General features: G+C 41.9%; 1 protein-coding gene and 1 long non-coding RNA gene across 6 annotated transcripts; one reads left to right on the forward strand and one right to left on the reverse strand.

The window, feature by feature from the left end:
• Nucleotides 1-7,901: 7,901 nt before the first annotated feature.
• LOC120695232 lies at nt 7,902-8,465 on the forward strand. The gene has a single exon (XM_039978528.1). The coding sequence runs from the start codon at nt 7,902-7,904 to the stop codon at nt 8,463-8,465; it is 564 nt and encodes a 187-aa protein (XP_039834462.1).
• Nucleotides 8,466-14,266: 5,801 nt separating this feature from the next.
• Nucleotides 14,267-21,774, reverse strand: LOC120673858. 5 transcript variants are annotated; one of them, XR_005674898.1, is made up of 5 exons: nt 21,577-21,774; nt 21,407-21,500; nt 15,139-21,303; nt 14,917-15,044; nt 14,267-14,526 (listed from the first exon to the last, which is right to left on the reverse strand). It is a non-coding gene; the product is annotated as an uncharacterized LOC120673858 (long non-coding RNA). The 5 variants fall into 5 exon arrangements; XR_005674899.1 differs by having other exon boundaries at nt 14,917-21,303; nt 21,407-21,497; XR_005674896.1 differs by having other exon boundaries at nt 14,917-21,303.
• Between the last annotated feature and the right edge of the window lie 631 nt (nt 21,775-22,405).

The following is a 22,405-nucleotide window of genomic DNA, read 5'->3' on the forward strand; positions in this document are numbered from 1 at the left end:
ACATGAACATTTTATGGACGACTTCTCGGTCTATGGGACGACTTTCAATCATTGTATAAAAAATCTGGACAGAGTCTTGCAGAGATGCCAAGAAAAGGAAATGGTACTCAACTGGGAGAAATGTCATTTTATGGTCCAAGAAGGCATCATCTTAGGACACTTAGTGTCTGAGAGAGGGATAGAGGTGGACAAGGAGAAAATCAAAGTCATTGAGTGACTTCCGCCGCCCACCAATGTGAAGGGAATCCTAAGCTTCTTAGGCCATGCAGGATTCTATCGATGGTTCATCGCGAACTTTTCTCAGATCGCTAGACCCCTCACAAGCCTAATAGCCCAGGATGTGCTTCCAATTCAATGACGAGTGCCATAAAGCCTTTGAGACTCTCAAGAAGGCACTCATTTCAGCTCCAATCATACAACCCCCAGATTGGAAGCTCCAGTTCGAGATCATGTGTGATGCCAGTGATTACGCGGTGGGGGCCGTGCTTGGGCAAACCAAGGATAAAAAGCATAACGCGATCGCATATGCCAGCAAGACACTAACAGGAGCCCAGCTCAATTATGCCACAACGGAAAAGGAGCTTCTAGCAGTTGTCTTTGCAATCGAGAAGTTTAGATCCTATCTAGTGGAGACAAAGGTCATAGTCTACACAGACTATGCTGCACCCAAGTACATCCTCACTAAGAAGAATGTTAAACCAAGGCTGGTCAGATGGATTATTCTACTCCAAGAATTTGACTTAGAAATTAAGGACAAGAATGGAGTAGAGAATTCAGTGGTGGATCATTAATCGCACATTCCTGTTACCAACACTCAAGAGCTGACGATAAATGACTTCCTACGGGATAATTTGCTCCTCAAGGTAACAACTTCACACCCCTGGTATGCGAATATCACAAACTTTATGGTTTCTGGGTATGTACCCCTAAGGGAGAGCAAAAAGAAGTTGAGCTACGAGAGAAGGCGCCACTTATGGAATGCACCATATCTGTACCGAGTATGTGCAGATGGGTTGCTCAGACATTGTGTACATGTGGCAGAATGACGCAAGATTATAGAAAGATGCCATGCAGCACCATATGTGATAAGGACTAGGCCCGATCTACCAAGAGGTAAAGGTACGTTCGATTGGTGGAAAACTCGACGTTGACGATCTAGCTTCAAATTAGCATGATTTGAACCCTGTAACTGCTACACCCCTGCTCTATTGGTTACCAACCAAGCACAACTTGATTGACCTCACCAAGAAGGCTTTTCCTGCAAGTGAATCGAAGAACACAAGCAAAAAAGGGTTAACACGCAATCTGAAATTGCAGATGTGTATGAAGCAAAATTCAAGATGGGGTTCAGGCTCTGATCACAAAAGGACTAATCACCACATTGGTGTAGAACAAGAACGAGGGCCCTGGGTCACTGTAAAAGGACTTGTCACCATAGTTACAACGAATCGATCTCAGTTTCACGAGGAAAACTAGAACAAACAAAACCCTAGTCTAAGCGGTGGCGGCTACTGAGTTTATGAGAGGACTAGGGGAGTCCTAGGGTTGGGGGTGACCAGGGGGCGCCCACAACATGGGCTTAAGGCCCGATACGATACAAAGCCTGAAAAGGCCCAAAACAGGTGACGCAGCACCTTTCTGTGGTCGCACAGAATAATCCACAAGGTTTATGGAGCTAGGACCAGAACCAAAATAAGTGTCTCATCTTCATGATTCCAATGCATCCAAGATCACCTCATTTGGACGCCGTATGAGGGAGATATCACCGAAACCGTACAGGGGTGTTGGCTGAATCCGAGACGAACGCGATGACTAAGTTGGTGACGACTTGTAACTTGGAGAAGACCATGGCATGAGCGTGTCCAACATAGCGATATCCTCATGATCCTCCCCTTCTTGAATAGGAGTCATCCTCGACTCCATCCCATCATCAATCTCCTACAAAAGGTTAGTGACAACAGGATACAAAGTACGAGACATAGGCTCATTTGTAAAAGATACATATCGACACAGCATAGTATAGCAAGATGCATCATGAATATCACAAAGTTCAGTAGCAGTAGATGTAGTAGCAAGATAAACACATTCTTTCAATTTAATTCCAATAGATTTAGCATCAGAAGATTCATTTGTAGGAGGTGTATTTTTTTCAATTTCAGCAAGCTCTTTAAAATGTTTCCTAATATCAGCTGGAGATAAAGGAAGCAAAGTAATCTTTTTGTTCTTATGCATGAAAGTGTATGTATTAGTTATACCATGGTGTGCAACATAATTATCAAATTTCCATGGTCGTCCTAACAATAATGAAGATGATTGCATAGGTATGACATCAAAATCAGCCAACAGAAAAATGTATGCGTGCTGATTTAGTTACCTTAGCCTTACCACTATTGTTGAACCATTCTAGGTGGTAGGGGTGAAGAATAGAATGAGTGGCCAAACCAAACTTCTTGACCAAATCTGAACTCACCAAGTTGCTGCAACTCCTGCTATCAATTATGGTGAGAACACGACAATCCTTGACTTTGAGAAACATGTGGAACAAATTCTTGCATTGGAGCTTCTCCTCATCCTCATGTTTCGCTTTAGAACTCAGCACACGCTGCACAAGAAGACTAGGAAGATCCGCCGTTGCAGCCAAGGAATCGATTGCCTCACCCTCTTCGTCCTCCGAATCTGCAACAATGTTAGCTGCAAGAACCAAATCATCCTCAACATCACTAGCACTTACATATCCATTACTGTTGACGCTCCTTAGCGCCCCAATTTGTATACCGCAAGCGCACGGATCATGTAGCTTTTCCCTTAGAGTATTCCCCCAAGGTTTATCAATCCACGGAACCAAAGGTACAAGAAACAATCTACTAACATAGAGAATCCTTTGTGTTGAGATGGTGTAAAACGAATCTAATCTACTAAAAGCGACAAACACCGAAGGTAGCAAGAGAAAGTTAGAGATAACCAATCTAGATCACCTAGATCATGCATATGTTGTAGTTCAAAGCTAAATGTAGTGAAGCAAGATAGATGTGAATCTCAATGAAAAGCATCTTTAAACCAAAATCTCCAATCCAATCCTTCGATAACCCGTCTTACTGAAGCAACGCCCTATCACGACGCCCCCTTTTGGACTAAGTTACCCCGAAGCATGATAAACAAGTCGAACCCCCTTTGGTAGTTCTGCCATGAACCTATAGCCACCACGACTACAAGATCATGCTAAGCGTTCTATCTCGATAATAGATCTAGGATGAAGCAAACCCAAAGAAAAGAACGAAATCGAAAGAGAGAACATGGTCGCTAAAGATTCAGAATCACAGGTAACTTCACCATGAATGATTGTATATCACAAGATCACAACCGGGGCCCTACCTTGATCTTGATGATCCTAGCTCCAGAACTCCGACGTGGTCTTCCTTGCAAGGTTCCCACGTCGGCTAGGGAAGCCCCTAGACAACTAGCACGACCCTCGGCTCTCCGAAAGGTGTTTCTCTATCTTCTCTGCTCCTTGGCGTCATCTCCCGAATGACTTGATGCATGAGCCTCGGGGAGGGGGCTTTAAATTGCCCCAAGAAACCCTAGGTCGAAGGGGAGGCCGAGGCGCCCTGGAAAGGCCCTAGGCCGGCCGGCCTAATGGGCCCAGGCCGGCCGGCTTGGCCCATTCTTTCGCCGCCTCGCGTTCTCCTTTCTCCCCAAGTCTTCTGGAGTCTTCTGGTTTATCCCTTTCACGATTGCACCCCGTTGGACGTCGTTATCTTCGAGATATCTTTGTGGGAAAGGATAGGATGGAGAATCCTTCCTTAAATCTCTATTTGCTTTGCTTAGCCCCGAAGTATCTTGATCTCATCTTGTGGGCTTTGTCCTTTGGGCTTCATTGGAGGGTGGATGTGCATGAACGGGCTTCTAATCATCTTGGCCTTTGGTCCTTTGTTTGGGCTTTGGCCATCGTCTTTCTTCGTGTTACCGCGTGATCATGGGCCTCATCATTTCATGCTCCAAAATTGGCCAAAAACCTGCAAAAATGAAGTACCTCAAAAATATATGTGCAAATGTGAAAACGACCAATAATTGGGCCGAGGTTAGGATGGTTAGTGATTTTCATATTAAATTCATGCCATTATCAAAGTTAAACAGGGGATAAAATGGATACTTAAGGAGCGCCAACATTCACCGTCAGGTGCAGTGATGAAAGCTCGAGAACTTGGACAATCCTTCATGACATGTCCCATTCTCTTGAAGCGGTGGCACACTATGTTTATAGATCTACTCGAAGAACCCTTTTCAATTGTAGCATGCTTCTTGTGTTGTTGGGCCTGCACAGTAGACACATTGCTTACCTCAGAAGAGGGCATAGGAGATGGTGATGTTGCTGGTAGCTTAGCAATAGGTGCCTTGGGCTTCTCAACGTCGAAACGCTACTGAAACGATCTCCCAGTGTTGGACCTGAAAGAAAGTTGGTCTTGGCGGCGTCCCTGTACTTCCCGTTCTGCCTTAAGACCAAGATGATACAATTGAAAAAATGAGTCCATTCTTTGTAATGGAGAATGTTCTGTATATCACGGTTTAAACCACCAAAGTATCTAGCACTAGTTTCATCATCATCCTCATGAATACCACAACGTGCTAGACCAATAAGCAATTGCTGATAATATTCCTCTACTCCTTTATCACCTTGTTTTAAATTTTGCAATTTTAAATGTAAATCATGTTGATAATAAGGAGGAACAAAACGAGACTTCATGCATTCTTTTAAAACAGGCCAAGTTTGAGGCACAGCAACAGCATTACCAGCATTGCAAAGATCATTCCACCAAAACAGAACAAAGCTAGTAAATTCACTAGTAGCAAGTCTAACTCTATACTCAGCATGAACCAAATGAGAATTAAACTTTTGTTCAACAGCAAGTTCCCAGTCTAAATAAGCCTCAGGATCAATAGTACTAGCAAACGGAATCATGATAAATTTAGCTTTAGCAAAAGGATCATTGTTACCACGATTATGATTACCTCCCATACCTTGACGATTGCGCCGAAGACAATACGCATCACGATCATCATCATCATCATCAAGGACGGCATCCTCATCTTCGTCCTCATCACCATCATGAGGGTGGCGTCGGTGCCATTGTGGAAGAGGTCGTTGTTCAACATGCTCAATCCGGGTGACCAGTCCATTGATAGTGCGCATCAGTTCATTAAACTTCCCATTGATGTAGGTGCGCGGGTCATCAACAAGTTTCTTAAGCTCATCTTTGGAGACACATTCATTGAAGTCTGAAGGGGACTCCCCTCCTTTCCCTGACACTGTCATGGTTAGAAGACAGCAAAAGACAACACCAAGGTATTGTCCCTATCGACTAATGACTACTGGGTGGTGGTGAAAGTGGAGTGCAAAATCTCAAGCAGCTTACCACCGTCTTGCAAGTGTTCTTACCAAAGCCAAATATTATGGTACAATCTATTGTCGAGCTAGGTGTAATAGTTGCAAGATGAAGCTGTACTGACTGAAGTATATGTGGAGCTTTGGGACAGGCATAATATGTAGCAAGGAGTAGCAAATAACGAATGCAGAGTAGCAAAGTTCAATAAGTATCCAAAGTACAAGTCACAATTGCTGACTAAGATGTGTCCTAGGCATAGCACAATAAGTTCGAACAAAGGATGGTGGATAAAACTCAAAGAACAGGCAGAACAGCACTCTATGCACTTGTTTTTAATCTTTTTTGCCAAAAACCCTCCAGGACTAGTAGGAATCAAGATTTCTTATTTTTCCAACTATTTTTTTAATATTTTTCTCTGTACAGATGTAATACAAGCTCCAACCACAAAAAATTACACCTTAAACAGAGGTGGGATGTGGTCCACAACAACTTCGGACCTCAAAACTCCCTCTTTCTGATTTGTTTTTAAAATTCTAAGATCGGCTCCAAATGGCGAGGCAATTTTATCGTATGTGTAGAATTTCGTATTCTTTTTGTTGTAAAAAATTGAGCCAAAACGGATCACCGAGTTATGGTTTTGAGAGGGTACAACTTGGCAGATAGAACGGTGGTAGCTAGGGCAAAGCTTCCCTTAACCCCGGCACAGAACACGGCTGAGCAAAGCTTCTCAGCTAGGCCAAAGTATCCCTGGTGGATGCGGCAATAGGATATGTGAGATGAAACAATGGGGGATGTGATGCAAGGCGAAATCACAAGGCGGCTTGCAACCTATCTAGGGCCAGCGCAGCAGGAAGTCACACAAGGTGGCTGGCAAGGGCAGGTCGAGTAATGGGGTGGATCGAATTGTTGTTTGGGTAATGGTGGAGTGGGATAGCGGCGGAAACAAACACACGGCAATGGGCGGTTGAACTACGACGATGAACACACTAAACCAGCAACAAGACTCGACCACGGACACAAACTCAACAAAGCGAATCTGAAACAAAAATTTCTAAGGCCAACAGGTTCTAGGACAGCGGAATTTTTTGTAGGTTTTTTTTGGACTATAGGTGATGAACAAGAATGAATCTAAGGGGAAAACAAAGGGTAATACCTCACGGGAAACCTGAAATCTGATACCAATTGATGAGGACTAGGCCCGATCTTCCGAGAGGTAAAGGTACGTTCGATTGGTGGAGAACTCGACGTTGATGACCTGGCTTCAAATCAGCACTATTCGAACCCTGCAACAGCTACACAACTGCTCTGTTGGTTATCAACCAAGAACAACTTGATTGACCTCGCCAAGAAGGCTTTTCCTGCAAGCGAATCGAAGAACACAAGCAAGAAAGGGTTAACACGAAATCTGAAATTGCAGATGTGTATGAAGCAAAAATCAAAATGGGGTAAGCTCTGATCAAAAAAGGACTAATCGCCATAGTGGTGTAGAACAAGAACGAGGGCCCTGGATCACTGTAAAAGGACTTGTCGCCATAGTTACAATGAATCAATCTCAGTTTCACGAGGAAAAATAGAACTAACAAAACCCTTGTCTAAGCGGCAGTGGCTACTGAGTTTATGAGAGGACCAGGGACGTCCAAGAGTTGGGGGTAACTAGGAGGGGTGCCCACAACATGGGCTTAAGGTCCGATACGATACAAAGCCTGAAAAGGCACAAAATAGGTGACGCAGAACCTTTATGTGGTCACACAGAATGATCCATGAGGTTTCTGGAGGTAGGACCAGAACCAAAACAAGCATCTCGTCATCATGATTCCAATGCATCCAAGATCACCTCATTTGGACGCCATATGAGGGAGATATCACCGAAACCGTGCATGGGTGTCGGCTGAATCCGAGACAAACGCGATGACCGAGTTGGTGACGACTTGTAACTTGGGGAATACCATGGCATGAGCGTGTCCAGCATGGCGATGTCCTCATCAATATGGAGGTCACTATGGTGTGTTTCGCACTCAAGGGAAAATTTAGCAAAGCGGATTCTATTGGCCATCCATGTATGAAGATACCAAAGACTTCATCCGGAGGTGCCCAAATTGCCAGAAGCATGGAGGAATCATGGCTTGCAATACAATGCCCCTAACCTACAACCTCTAAGTCGAATTATTCGATGTATGGGGCATCGATTATATGTGACCCTTGGCAAATTCCCATAATTGCGAGTATATCTTGGTCGTCGTGGATTACGTCTCCAAATGGGTCGAAACCATACCATGCAGGGCCGCAGATGCAAAGCACGTCCGTAAGATGTTTCATAAGATTATCTTCCCAAGGTTTGGCACGCCAAGAATGTTAATTAGTGACGGAGGGTCACACTTCAATGACTCGTCCTTCCGCAACTTTCTCAAGGAACTAGGGACCAGACACAACATCGCTACCGCATATCACCCCCAGGCCAGCGGTCAGGCAGAAACATCCAACAAATAAATCAAAAATATTCTGCAGAAGACCGTGAATGAAATGTGGAGATCATGGAAGTTGAAGCTACCAGATGCTCTATGGGCATACCGCACAGCATACAAGACACCCATTGGCAAGTCACCCTACGAGATCGTCTACGGGAAAACTTGTCATCTACCCGTGGAACTGGAACACAGAGTGCATTGGGGTATCCGAAGATGGAACATGGATTTAAAACAAGCCGGAGAGCACCGAAAGCACCAGATCTCGGAACTAGAGGAATGGAGGGACAAGGATTATCACAGTGCCTCAATCTACAAGGAGAGAACCAAGAGATGGCATGATAAGCGGTTGAAACCTAAGGTCTTCAACCCAGGAGACAAGGTGCTGCTGTTCATCTCTAGAGTCAAATTGTTTGGTCACGGGAAGTTACGCAGCAAGTGGCTGGGACCATATCGCGTCATCGACACATCACCTCATGGAGCTATCACGATACAACATGACGATGGGAACGCCTTTAAGGTAAATGGTCAACGCCTCAAGCTTTTCTTAGACCATAACAAAGCTCTTGATGAAGAAATAGACGTGATTGACTTAGTCGATCATGATCATATATCTAATTAAGAGCCATATAGGCCAAAAGGGAAGTTGGGCCCACAAGAAATACAATATACTTAGCCCAACCTGTCGACCAGAGGAAGCTGGGGCCCAATGGGGCCCATCTTTGGTCCTCGGACTCCACGACCCATGTTGAGCCCAAATTGATTGGGCACGGCAGTCCTCGCGAGGAGAAAAGGAGGGTTCTCGTGCCTCTTTCCCAGAAAACCTAGAACTCCTCCTTCTCCACCTTGTTTCTGTCTACTACATTACCTCCACCCAACTCCAGTAGCATCCCACCACCCACCAGCCATGGCCAGTGAGGGAACCACGAAATCCTCTGCCAGGACACCGACTGCTGCCCATTCCACAGTTCCACCATCATCCAACACACTAATCCCAGTCGCTGACGCAATGTTAGAGGACCAGGCGATCTTTATGCGACCTCTAGCCATGGTCCCCTCCTCTGGGAACAATGGAGGGCCGGTGGGCGCCGCCCAAAGGCCGGCCGACCACCCTGGTCGGCCGACCAGGGGGCGTGACACCCACCGCCCCCGTTCCGCAGCACGGTCGCCATCCCCTCTCAAGATGGGCAAAATGAGGACACACGCTCAGAGCCCTTATAGAAGACCGTTCACGGAGGCTTCGTCTCCATGGAAGCTGATCGCCAAGTAACTCTTCAAGGAGGGCACGACAACGGGATCTTCTGTGCTGCCTCAAGATGCACCCACTAGCACTATGCCACAGATGAGCACCCCGGTGTCTGTGCAGGGGGTAACCCGAACTCAAACCACGGACGTAAAAGGAAAGAGTGTAGCAACCAGTCCGTCTTCAAGGAAGGTGAGGTCCCAGTCGTCACCGGCAAAGCCAAGGAGCAACACGACCACTGACGGGCCGACCATCACCGATCTCACCGTGATGGTTCAGCAGTTGCACATGGAGAATAGGTGCCTTGAGGACCAGCTTGCAGAGAGGAAGATAGAGGTCGAAGAGCTTCGGGAGAACCTCCATTTTCTCCGCCGTGGTTTGAGCGCTAAGATGAAGTGCTCGTATGAGGTCACCGGCATGCGGACCTTTATTAGGAATCGCCTCCTAAAAAAGGTCGTTATCATTAGTGTAGTTTGGGCACCAGTTTATGTTAATTCATTTAGGTTTAGTTTTGGTTTATTATGCGCCCCATGATTAGTTTGGTTTGAATAAGAATGTTGGCTCCCCGGTGTTAATGCTATTAGAGCCCCTTTATGTTTTATGTTTTGTTTTGTCTATGATTGATGAGCAGGTCGGAAACAAGTGGGGGGATCCCATGACGTTGCGCATACACGCTACTATCTTCCTCCTACGTCACGCGCACTTCTCGCTCCGACTCCTGAGTTTTCACTATCTCACTTGTTTTCTCCCTATAGCATTTCTTAACATGAGCATGATTTCCTAAATTCGTAAAAAAACTATTTAAAATTTGCTAAAAGGAGTTCTCGCTAACTTGATGAACACCTGCATAAATGTTGTTTCTTCTGCGCTTGATTTTGTGCACCATATCTTTTAGGAAACCCATGATGCTTAGTTGTTGACTAACGTGATATGTTTTGTCTCTGAGACACCTATCCTTACATGTCTATGAGTTTGGGCAATTTATTTCTAAAATGAGAAAATTAAGTTCATGGTCTTTACCTCCATGTATCCCTTCCTACTAGAGCCATATGATTTACTTCCTTTGCAAACATCCTTTGCATGTCTCTTGACTTCATTTTGAGCTCGATCAAATTTTGTGACCAATCATGGTTATACTGTGTTTACATTCATGATTAAGCTTTATGTGCACAGTTAAAAATAAATTCTCCATCAATTGCTGACTGACAATCGCATTCAAAAAAAAGAGAGAAAGAAAAGGCAGCATGCCAAAGAAGCATGACCCGAGAGAGAGAGAGAGAGAGAGAGAGAGAGAGAGAGAGAGAGAGAGAGAGAGAGGATGGCATGCCAAAGAAGCATGACCCAATAAATAAAAAGAGAGTCAGTCAAGAAAGGAGTACGTAATCATCTGTGCACTAACGTGATCAGATCATAAATATAAGTATTATACCTATGGATCCAATCTTTGATCTTGCAACAGATATGAGTCAAGGTAATGCCTTCTTACTGCCTGCTTAGCTCCACATAAGCCATTTACATTAGTAGGACTGAGTAAAGGCAAGCCCAGGTGAGAATATACACATGGGCGACAATGAAAGACCCAAGAGGAGAGTAAGACCATGAACAATTTATTTATACAAATTCTTTCAAAAAACCCAAAGCTTGCAGCATGGTAAGGATGGCACTTGAGTCAAATTCATTCCATTCTTCAACAACTACAAACATCATGGTAGACACATTCAAGTTCACAAATAATGAAGGCAAGGTATGAAATAACTTTTGTGCAGGATGTTTTATCAAGGAGATGCCAAGCACCTTAGTCCTAACCTTTACTCGGAACAAGCAAAGGGCTAAGTGTGGGGGATCTTGTTGACGGTAGATATTGACTCATTTTGACCGTCAACTCCTGCACAAAAATCAATCATAATGTGGGATAAATGCTAGAATAGATTTATTTATTAACATATTTTACATATGTTGGTTTGTGAATGTATGCAGGTGATTTCGAGCAAAAAAATGCAGCAAAGTGGTAAAGCAAGATCAAGGACACAAATGTTTCGACAAATCAGAGTGTGACACGTGTCATCACATGGATTAGAGGGCCCACTAGAGCATGGAACTGGCATAATAGAAGTCATTCCTTGTGCCATTGACAAGTGAGCCCAAGACACAGCCCATCAGGACAAGACTGAGTTCGGTTGGCCTCATTGGGAGGCCGGCCGACCACCCCAATGGGCCCCACCGCCTCAAACCTGCCACGTGGAGACACATCGTTGGATGCTTACATCAGTTTCGAGAGGATTACCTACAGATGGACGCCAGAACCCTCGTGGCTCCCCCTTATATATATGAGAGGGGGTGCAAATGGAGACGCACACCACACCTCACCTCAATTCTCGTCTTCTTCATTTGGAGCTTGGGAGCTCATCCGAGGTGCTCTAGGCGTCCTAGGAGTGTCGGAAAATAGGGAGAGAGTGAGGAGGAGTCGGGGGAAGTGCTGGGATTGTCGGCACTCTTCTCCGCTTGTACCTCGATGGATGCTTATTCGGCGGTAATTGTTTGAGACTTCCTTATTTATAATTAGAGTTTAATTGCAAGTAATTTCTTCTGCCTTTCACTGGATTGAGTGTTTGCTTAGAGTAGCAATTGATCCTAGCTTAAGGCTCCTAATAGAGACGGATAATCTTGGCTAGGGTTAGGATTAGTACGGAATAGCATAGATGTGATGTCTAGGCTAGACTTTTCCACTCAGTTGTTTTGTATGCCCACGGTTCGTGAGGTAGCTGGCAGGTGGCGGCACTCTTGTCCGTTGCCCTAGCAATCACCCACGTTCGGTTACATAACAAAGCGTAGTTACCGAAGCGTCTGGCCTATTTAAGCCAAGGGAACCTAGTAGCCTGAAGTTTAAGGTGAAGTGATCTCTTTCTTTAAGCATAGATTCTAGATCTTAGAAAATCCTCTCTATCCTATTTCTCTCACACAAGTGTGTATCCTTGAATGAGCCTGAACCTGTAGATAGTGTACTCACGTTCCTCAGTGGATATGATACCCTGGAATACTCCTAGGTGAAAGCTACAGCGGTATCTGTGCGCTTGCGGATTCTATTCGTGATGTTACAAAATATCAACAGTAACGTACCATTTTTTGCAGGGCCAGGTCATAATGTAACCAGCCCTACAAATGGAACGAGTCTACTGTAGTAGTTGATCTTCTTCTGAAAATAAGTTTCTAGCGGCGGGTGATGGCATCACCCGTACCTGAAAATGACCACCATTTTTAGGGGCGGGTGACGCCCTCACCCCCAAATAGTGGTCATTTCTGGGGGACGGTGATGCTATGACCCGCTCCTACAAATGTTCTCACACAAAAAAAAATTATAACTTTCTCAAATGATCTTGTATAAAGACAATCTTTATACCAAAATTGTAGAGCTTGACGAGATCTAACATTTTCTAGTTGACAACTTTTTCATTTAAAGTCATTTAGTAGTGTTAGACAATGACGGCAAATAAACAACGCAAAACAGTAGATCAATCACAGAGAAAAGGATGATTTAACATGGAAAACCCTCCCAAGGTGGAAGGGAAAAACCACGGGCGCCAGCTAGCAAATCTTCCCTATATCGAGTACGGTTACAGAATGCTGAACGGTGGCTTGCAAGAAGTATATATGGAGTAACCCGTACCGCTTCGCTCCGGCCCAAGCCTCCGGCAACGGCCTCCGCTACGCTACATCCGAAGTCGGCCTTTATACGTGTATGACTGAATTTGGATCACAACTCAATAAGTGGTCCATAAAATTATTACAAGTTCTCTAGTTTTAAAATCTACAAGTTTTGATTTGTTTTCAAACAATCATGGATGTAGAATGTAGAGCAGTTTCATATGAAAGTTTTAATGGTAAGATTTAAAATTTTATAGTTTATACATTATTCATTTAAGAACGCTTAGTGTCACAAGATCATTTATTAGTTGTGCCCTACGTATGGCTATCAGTATATATTATCTCACAACTCAAGTTATATTTTCAATTTTCTACAATCTTAACATTTACAAATACTATAATATATTTCATATATTTTTCTGTACATATAGTTCACAATAACCACTACAAGAAATCATTTAATCTATGACGAAACAAATTCATCACAGATTGCTGAATAAACGTCATAAAACATCATCTATGACGATTTCGTGACGATTTCGGATAACGTCATGGATTGAGCGTCACAGATTAAATCAAGCGACGTTTTTTCCATAATCGTCACAGATTGACATGATCTATGACGTTTTTAAACTGTCAGAAAATGGCCCGAAGTCCACTTAGCCCAACCCAAGCCCAATATCTATGACGAAAATAAATGTCACAGATGTTGTCACAGATAATGCCACATGTTCAACCATCAATGACATGGACATTGACATGGCATCCTACGTGGCAGCTGACATGACATCCGATGTGGCATCCGACATGGCAGCTGATGTGGCATCCTACGTGGCCGATAACGTGGCATTTTTAGAAAAACCTAGCCCACTTGTTATTGGGTTCTTTTTGAAACTGGGCCACTAAGATGGGCCATTTTTTCAGCCCATTACAATTCCACTCAGATTGATAGCCATTCATAAAGCCCATGAAAAATTTCACTTTTCTTATTTGTTCTACTACACTTAGAGATTTAAATGAATTTTTGAATAAAATGGAAAAATACTTTTAGAGGCAGGCGTCACCCGCCCCTGTAAATGGATTTGTAAGGGCAAGTCGTGGCCACACCCACCCGACAAATCGATTTCTGAGTTAATATAAAAGAATAGCATACACTACCAGAAAACAGCTTACTCCTGACGGCCAAAAACCGTCAAGAAAGGCCTAAATACTGTCAGGAGTATAATTCCCGACATCTCACCGTCAGGAATTTGCCGACAGGACCACGATGTCAGGATAGATGGACTTTTCCTGTCGGTTGGCCGACAGGAATCCTTTCCTGTCGGTAGCTCCTGTCGGTTGATCTAAGGATGGCGTGAAGATCCATTCCTGATGGTTTTATGATCTAATTCTGACGGCAAACCGTTAGGAGACCAAGTAAAAGAGGTAAAAAATAATAATATATTCACACGGAGACAGATCTGCATCCATGATTACAATTTTTTAAACCAGCTAAAAGACATAAGAAAATAATACACACACGCGCAGGTCCGCATCCATGATTACAACAAATCTAATTTGTAGAATAGTTTCAAATACATGTCATTTACAATTTGTACATACAGACCACATAGTCATCCATCAAGTTATTAGCATAAAATTCTATATAACTCATTGTATACAAGACTCCCAACTAGTTTTTTGAACTTGTAGACAACTCAATATGACTCTAAGTGAAAAAAAATGTAACTGAAGATCACCTTGAGGTTGAACTGTAGTAATATAAAGGATGGCGATCTGTGTTGCTGTATTTTTGTACCTAACCAAGAACCAAATTAACTCAATCAGATAGCAGCCATGTTGAAGTTGTCAAAACCTGAAAAGAACTAGTAATGATAGAACCAGCAATTCATCCCGCTGCCTATATCTAGTTCTGAACCAAAAGACCTTTCAACTTAGGACAGAGAATGCATATTACAAACTGAAATTCAGTAAACCACCATTTTCTTGTCCCAAGAGTTCCACACACTCATGATCCACTATTAATTTTTGTACCCAAGTCTAGAAAGAATTACATTGAAGTCTTGCATATAATTTTTTTACGAGTAGCTATGGGTCAGCGCTAAATTTCTGATATTACATTCCAAGTGTGTCGTCTGCTAATAGCAATGCAACCACACTATTTCAGATTCAGCAACCCATTTCATACCTCTGGAAATCTATCAAGCCCCAATACTGGTATGGTCTTTTCAGAATCCTCTGATATATCACCTTGTTGGCAAAGTTGGACCCTTAGCTCTAGCTAATGAAACCTGCAATCCATGTCGTTCACTCGTTCTGCAATATAATGATATGGCATAAGTGAACCCAAGACAATTTTAGGTAAACACACAAGCAGCATAGGAACTAGGATATAACAGAGGCACTCAACTTCCAAATTCCAGCAAAGTACAACAGTGATGCTTCATATATAGATGACTAACAAATAAATTTGATTCTGCCAACATGCAAGTACACTTGAGCTGGTTGCCTCCAAATGTCTGGTACTTCAAATTCATTAAAACAAAAATCATCATGGCACCTATAGGTTGAAGCTATATTATTCTCCTGCAAGCTTGTGTACAGATTTATAATGAAACGATTTTGGAACTAATAATCAAAACTCATCCTAGTTGAAAGCATCTTGGCAAGGGAAAACAAATTGGTAACTCTTGTGAAAAGAATGATTCCAATCGCAGTGGTAGGTAGTCCCATACATCTCTAGCAAGTTTACAACATATATTTGTAGAAACTTATCTAGATTCCGAGAACCTAAAAATAAAAGGTCAGATAATTAAAATCTACATGATACTAAGGCATTGCTGATCAACTTGAACAGCAGAGAAATGTAATGAACATACCCATAGTAAACTCGAATTTTAATCTTGTGACCTAACATGTCCAGATATGAAAGAAACAACCAAAAAGTCAAAATGAACATCTAAATAAACATGAAGCATGATGATTGAGACCCTATAGCCTGAATAAGGTTTCATGAGTTAAAAAGATGTGCTAGAACAATAGTCAAAGGAAGCAGTTGATGGATCTAACACATAGAGTAGGAAGAACCGTGCATTATTAGTGTAGTACAAGAGGCAATAGTTGCATCAAGAATTGAGACCGATTTACATCTGGGAATGATCCCTGTGATAGTCTATCAAGTGTAAAGTATAGAATCTGAGATATAGTTAGTGAGATTATCTGAAAAATCACATATGAAATTAAAATTCCAACTAATGATGCAAAGAAGAAAGTGCACGGGGTGGAGAAGCATACATATCTGAGCGCCAGCCTGAGCTCAGGGAGGAATGCGCCGGCCCAAGGTCAGGGATGAGCATCGCCAGTGCCGAGGTCGGGGAGGAGCAGCACCGGCCCGAGGTTAGGGAGGAGGATGTGGCGGCGGCGGCGGCTGGGCAGATCCACCTAGTACCGAGGTCGGAGAAGGAGGCTCCGGCGCGGATCCGACTGGCAAGCATGGCGCCGGTGAGGTTGTGCCTAGGGTTAGGGTTGTGAGGAACTGGAGGGAGGCGGAGGCAGAGGAGCTCGAGCGAGGCGGCGTGAGCCTGGAGGCAGGCGGCGGCACGAAGGGAACCCCGTGGGCATGGGGAGGCGGAGACAGATTGGTAGGCGGAGGCGGAGGCGGAGGAGCGTGAGCGGCGGCGGCGGCGGCCTAGGTTTCTAAGGAGCCGGGGGTGGAGCGGAGAGGATAAGATTTGAGAAGCAGGTTCCTTCGTGGCGATTTGGTGCGGGATGTGCACATTGGGCTCCTAACGGTCGGCCTATACCATCAAGACCCTTCGCGTTTCTGTTAGTGATATCACATGGAGTCACAAGTGACTGTGTGGTGTAGTGGAGATGAGGGTACATGCGAAACTTGAGGTAAACAGTTGGAACTCCGATTTATGCAAGTGTGCATATTTCATTAAAAAAATATACCTCAATAGTACAGTGGCCTGGGTTGGTGGCCGGTTAGCTGCGATATTTTTCTACTATTTTTTAGTTTCTTCTCTATTTTTTTAATTTTTTAGATAATGATTTGTAGGGGCATGTTACCCGCCCTTAGAAATTGAATTTTAGCTACAAGATCTAGTGACTAGTACCGCATCTGCCTCAAAAGTAAATTTTTACCCGTTTCTAAAAATCATATTTTAGTAGTGACACTTTCCAAAATTATACTTAATGTAAATTATAATAGCATATTCAAACAATACCTACAAAATCAATTTTTATGTGCAAAATGGTATGTAGCCTAGTGGTTACAAGAGCATTGGTAGCAACTCATGTCTTGGGTTCGACTCCCAGTGGGAGTGAATTTTACGAGATTTAATGCGTTTGTGCTTTTAGTGGTATGCGACGTTCCCGTCAATAGCGTGGCACCTGTGATGATTTTATCAATTTCGAGAATTTGCTAGCTCGGTCTCTGAAGATGCTCATAGGAATAGGATTTGTCTGCGTTCATTCATACGAGTGATTGTGCATGCGTTATGAGTGTTTGAGTTGTACTGAGTAATAAAAAAATAATCAATTTTTATCTATAGAAACATATTTGCAAATACGAACACTGAACCAAACCATGTCGTATAATATGGCTTGGAGTACCGTTTATTTAAACGAGAGAAGATGGTAGCTGGATGGTGGAAGACGAATTGGATTTCTCGAACTAGGGAATCCGGCGGAAACTGTGGCGCTCGTGTCTTGTTCTCCTGTTTTTCCATTTTATTTTCTTCTTTTTTGGCTTGCATTGCTATTCCAAGCGTTACCTGTTTCATTTTCTACCGTATCCTTTTTAGCTCTTTTCTTCCCTCGTTGCTTGCTTCTTTTTCTTCCATTATTTTATTTTGCTAATTTTATATTATTTTATTTCCGATTTATTTCCTTATTTATTTTTTCTTCTAAATCATGTAGATGTTGTTTATTTTCATTTTATAATCTGTGATTAAAGTGTTACCAAAATCTTTGAGTCCCGATTGTATATGAGATTGTCCCTATAATAAAATTTTATTATTTCATAGTATATTTATAATTGTGCAAATAATAAAAGTATATTGAATTTATCCAAAGTACAATGATATATTTGATTGTTTCATTTGTGCAAATAATATATTGCTAGCATAGTGATCATGAGTTGCCACGGGTTTTATAAATTTTACCTAGACTTATATGAGACCACCAATTTTGTCTTTTTACTCAATGTACAAGCCGTGTCATGATCACCCGAGGTATTGATTGTACAGATTCTGATTGAAGGACCAAGGGATCATTGCTTAATTTAGAAATAGTATATAGATTCTATAATATCATAATATTATGAACCATCCATTATATGAAACAATTGTTATATTGTATACTAACTTGTTTAGCGTGTGTGTGCGCGCGTGCTTATAGTAATATTTTTCTAATATAGATGCATTTGTTCTTTATGTCTGCATGTAACGTATTTGTTTGCAACACTAAATTATTTATTCGCTTTGTAGGCTAAATTGTTTCATAATGTTGACTCATTTGTTCGTGATATTTATTTTTTATTATCTATCATATAAATCAAATGTTCGCAATGTGTAATATTTTATTTATTTTACATTATTATATGTTCATTGTATTTATTTTTTGTAAAAATAATTATTTGTCCCAAGGATTCCAAATTAATTTTTTAGTTTTGAAGATCTTGTTATAGAAAAATAATGGTGCAATTCAAATTTATGATAAGAAATATAATGGTGCAATCCAAATTAATTTGAACGCATAGTTTAGCAGTTATAACTCTTTTTTAGTTTTGAATTTGCATGCATATAGATGATGTCATCTTCGTTGTCTTCTTTTATATGCATGCGCATAACCTCTCTCCTATTTAGTTGACAACATTCATGCATCGAATTTTTGTTCTTGATCTTCAGCAGTATACCATTATTTTCGTCACATATAATATTTTTTTCATAAAGATAAATGTATTTGTTCGCAGTAATCCATACGTTCGAGCTTTATCAAAAAATATTTGAAAAATAAAATTCTCCTAATATAGTCAAGTTTGGTTTTGTTAAAATAACTGGAACAAAAATTGCATGGCCTAAAAAAAGGAACATAAAAATTTTCAAACAAATTAACTTTGTTGTGGTGGAAAAATCAAAAAACAGCTTGGAACATAATAAAAATAAGTTTATTCCAAACAAATCAAATTTGTTGTAGTGGAAAAAATTATTAACTAAGAAGGAGTTGTTTCCCGTAATGAGAACTATTGTATAGTTGTATGATATTTGATCAAAAAAATTAAAAAATTGAAAAACAAATTTTGCATGAGTTTATTTTAAACAAAATCCACTTTGCTGCCATGAAAAAAAATTGCTAGGACCAAATCAACTGGGTGTATGGTACAAATATATAAAATTTGTTTGCTACCGAAAAATATAGTTTGTAGTCTATGAAAATATTTTGAAGACTACAGGAACAAAAACAAATTGTTTAATACATAAATCACCTTTGTTGTCGTGTGACAAAAACTTTGTTTACTTGGAACAACATGAGTTTGTTGTGGTGGAACATAATAAAAATAAGTTTATTCTAAACAAACCAAATATGTTGTGGTGGAACAAAAAATTGTTAACTGGGAACAAAAGTAGTTGTTTTCTCGAATCAAGCCTTGTATATATTTAATTAGAATAAAAATTGGCAACACGAGTGACATAAAAATGTGGTCGAACTAAAATGATAAAGAAGAACAAACAGTAACATGAAGAGAAAAATATTCAATTAGAATAGTAAAAAATGTTTTAGATGAAATTTAAACTGTTAGAGATTGAAAGAGTTTAGATGAACTCTAACATGAATATCTAGAATATATTCACTCATTAATGGAATCTAATTTAACAATAAGATTTTCAAACGACGAGAAGACAAGTGAATCTTCAAGCGATCTGGAGGCAACATGGCGCAACTAAGTGTATGGAATAATAGAATAAGCTAATCATGCCAATCAATTGCATTTGCACGTTGGCATTTTCAAATCAAATTACACAACCAGAAAGATAAATAGATTGGGAAAATGAACTGAAACCAAACAAGAAACGGATGAAAAATAGATAGGGAAATGAATCACGCCTATCAATCTAATCAACAAAAAACCCATCTGAGAATTCGCCGAATCACCCCAAATTGGCCTAGCGTGGAATTGTAACCAAAATTCAAGCAAATTAGAGTTACGAAGAAAAAACTATTTAATAAGGGAGAGGGAGCAAAAATTGAAGAGCGATCGAGCATCCTAACCAAAATTCAAGCAAATTAGAGCTACGAAGCAAATCTATTTAATAAGGGAGAGGGAGCAAAAATTGAAGAGCGGCCGGGCAACTTAGCATTTAACATGAGTTGTGGGAGGAGAGCAGATACACCATGCAGGTCGATGGAACGAAGCAGTGCTGGAATGTGGTGCCCGGCAACAGCTTGCTGAGAAAGAAAGAATGAAAAAAGCAGAGTTGGGCTGTAAACTAATAATGCACAATGAAAAAAGAAAGGAGGTGAGTAGACTGCACCCTTCTGCGAGACCATAGATTGCACTCGCACCAACAACTGTGAACATTAGCGGGAACGAGGACCATGTAGGAGTCGAACGGTAGCGAGAGAGGGAGGAGGTGCGGAGGCATTTGGGTCCACAAGTCGGAGCATGGTAAAGGTTGGTAAATAACTAGAAATTTAGGGTTAAATAGTATGATGGAATACGAAATCTATCTTGTATATACTATATAAAGATAAAAACAATTGAAAACATTCCTCACCTATATCGGGTTCACTTACCCCTTATGTTGGACCCACGTGTCGTGGTCGAGGGATGGGACAAACGGTAAACTCATAGAAATCATATGTTCAAGAATTTTTCTGTCAAAAAGATATTTCTTTACTCAACGTACCTCCCTCTATCTACCTATGGTATCCGGCACCCGCATCGTCAACAAACATACGAATTAGAAACCTATACATGCGCTCGTAACCACCTCAAGTGCTAACATGTCATTATAAAAAAAGATAGTGCTCAAGTGAAGAACCAGGTGTCCAAGATGAGCTACCCAAACTAAATATCTTGTCATCCCCCATAAAACTATATTGTCATTGATCGCTCAGGAACAATCCTGCACAGAGAAAAAGAAGCTAGCAACGCCACTTACGGATGCCATCGAGCTTCGCCTTTTCAGCTAACCGGACATCCGACAGTTGAATACTGACAACCACACAAGCCGAATGACATCCTCCTTGTCAGCTTCCCTGATGGTACGTCTACTCAATTAAATCAAGTCGAGGGTTATCAGTAAACTAAATTGTATTACCTATATTTCCTAAAATTATAGATGGTTTATTCTGAATATCATGATGCACGAACAATATGGATTCTTTGGAACATATTATAGAATCATGGTCTATCAGAACTATAGCTAAAGTGGGGGGTTAGTAGGGAAAACCCAAACCAGATTTGTTCGAGTGAGAATTGCTTGCCGAGACATTTATGAAGTCCCTGATTCAGCTGAAGGGAATCTCGGCCTCAACATCTTTGACTTCTTTTATGAGCTGGAGGAACCTGAGCATGTGAAGAGAGATGCTCAGAAAAGTGTTGTTGGGGTGCCTGGAAATGAGAATCAACCAAGTGCTAAGAAGTTGAAAACAGACGGTGGATGTCTAACCTCTGGCACCTCCAACAAGATGGAAACCCATTTACTAATACTCAGGGAGAAGATAGTAAAGGGGTGTACTCTACTAGCCTACCATTCCAATCTCCTTCAAAGATTTCTATCTCAGCCACAGGAAAAATTAATTTTTCCAAAGAAACTGGCGCCAAAAATCTGGTTTATACCTCTGAACAACTCCATGAAAGTCAGGAAGACCACGAAGCCATCCCTGCTGCAACCTATCAACCTCAGCCGCTGCGGCCTGCACACGCGCTCCAGCGAGAGGAGCTTCTGCCACTACTTGTGCACGCCATCTGCTTCTGCGGAGCTTGAGCGAGAGAGAAACAGAGACAGAGAGGAGAGAAGCTGCCGACAGAGAAAGGTGAGAGGGTTGGGGTCAGAGAGAGGAAATAAAAACAAATCATCTTGTCAGGGGTGGGGGCGGGGGCGTCAGGTCCACGTGGCTGCTAGGATGGCTGAAAACTACGGTGGACTGGGCATGGGGGTGGCGTACCTGGTTTTCAGAGTTGGGGGGGGGGGGGGGGGGGGGGGGGGGGGGGTTGTGGTTTAGACGGTTTTGTAGATTAGGGTTGTATTTTAGACGGGTTTTTTTTTAGAGGAGGGGGTAATCTGGATTTCTTCCAATAAAATAAGACAAAGGTTAGAGTTTCTTGGCCCATCAAAATTTTTTTTTGCGAGATTCTTGGCCCATCAAATTTCAGATATGCATCACAGTCACGCGTCTTTTTTATTTTTATATTTTTCAAAAACATTTTTTATAGAAATATATTTTTAATTTCACAATTTATAGTTTTATATCCCTGCCGCCCGGAGGGCGGCAGGCTCCCGCCAAAAGCCTCCGCGTAAATAAAAATTATTTTTATTTATATATAAGTCCCTGCCGGGGGGCGGGGGGCCTGCCGTCCAGCAGGGGGGCGGCAGGCTCCCCCGCACTGCATAAAAGGCTTCTCTCCCCCTCCTCCCTCATTTGCTTCCCACGACATCCAGAGAGCG

Source organism: Panicum virgatum, chromosome 2K (assembly GCF_016808335.1).
Source record: "Panicum virgatum strain AP13 chromosome 2K, P.virgatum_v5, whole genome shotgun sequence".
Taxonomy (NCBI): Eukaryota; Viridiplantae; Streptophyta; class Magnoliopsida; order Poales; family Poaceae; genus Panicum; species Panicum virgatum.

Bases quoted from the DNA above. Each gene is read 5' to 3' on its own strand.
- LOC120695232 (XM_039978528.1), top strand. From the start codon at position 7,902: ATGTGGAGATCATGGAAGTTGAAGCTACCAGATGCTCTATGGGCATAC.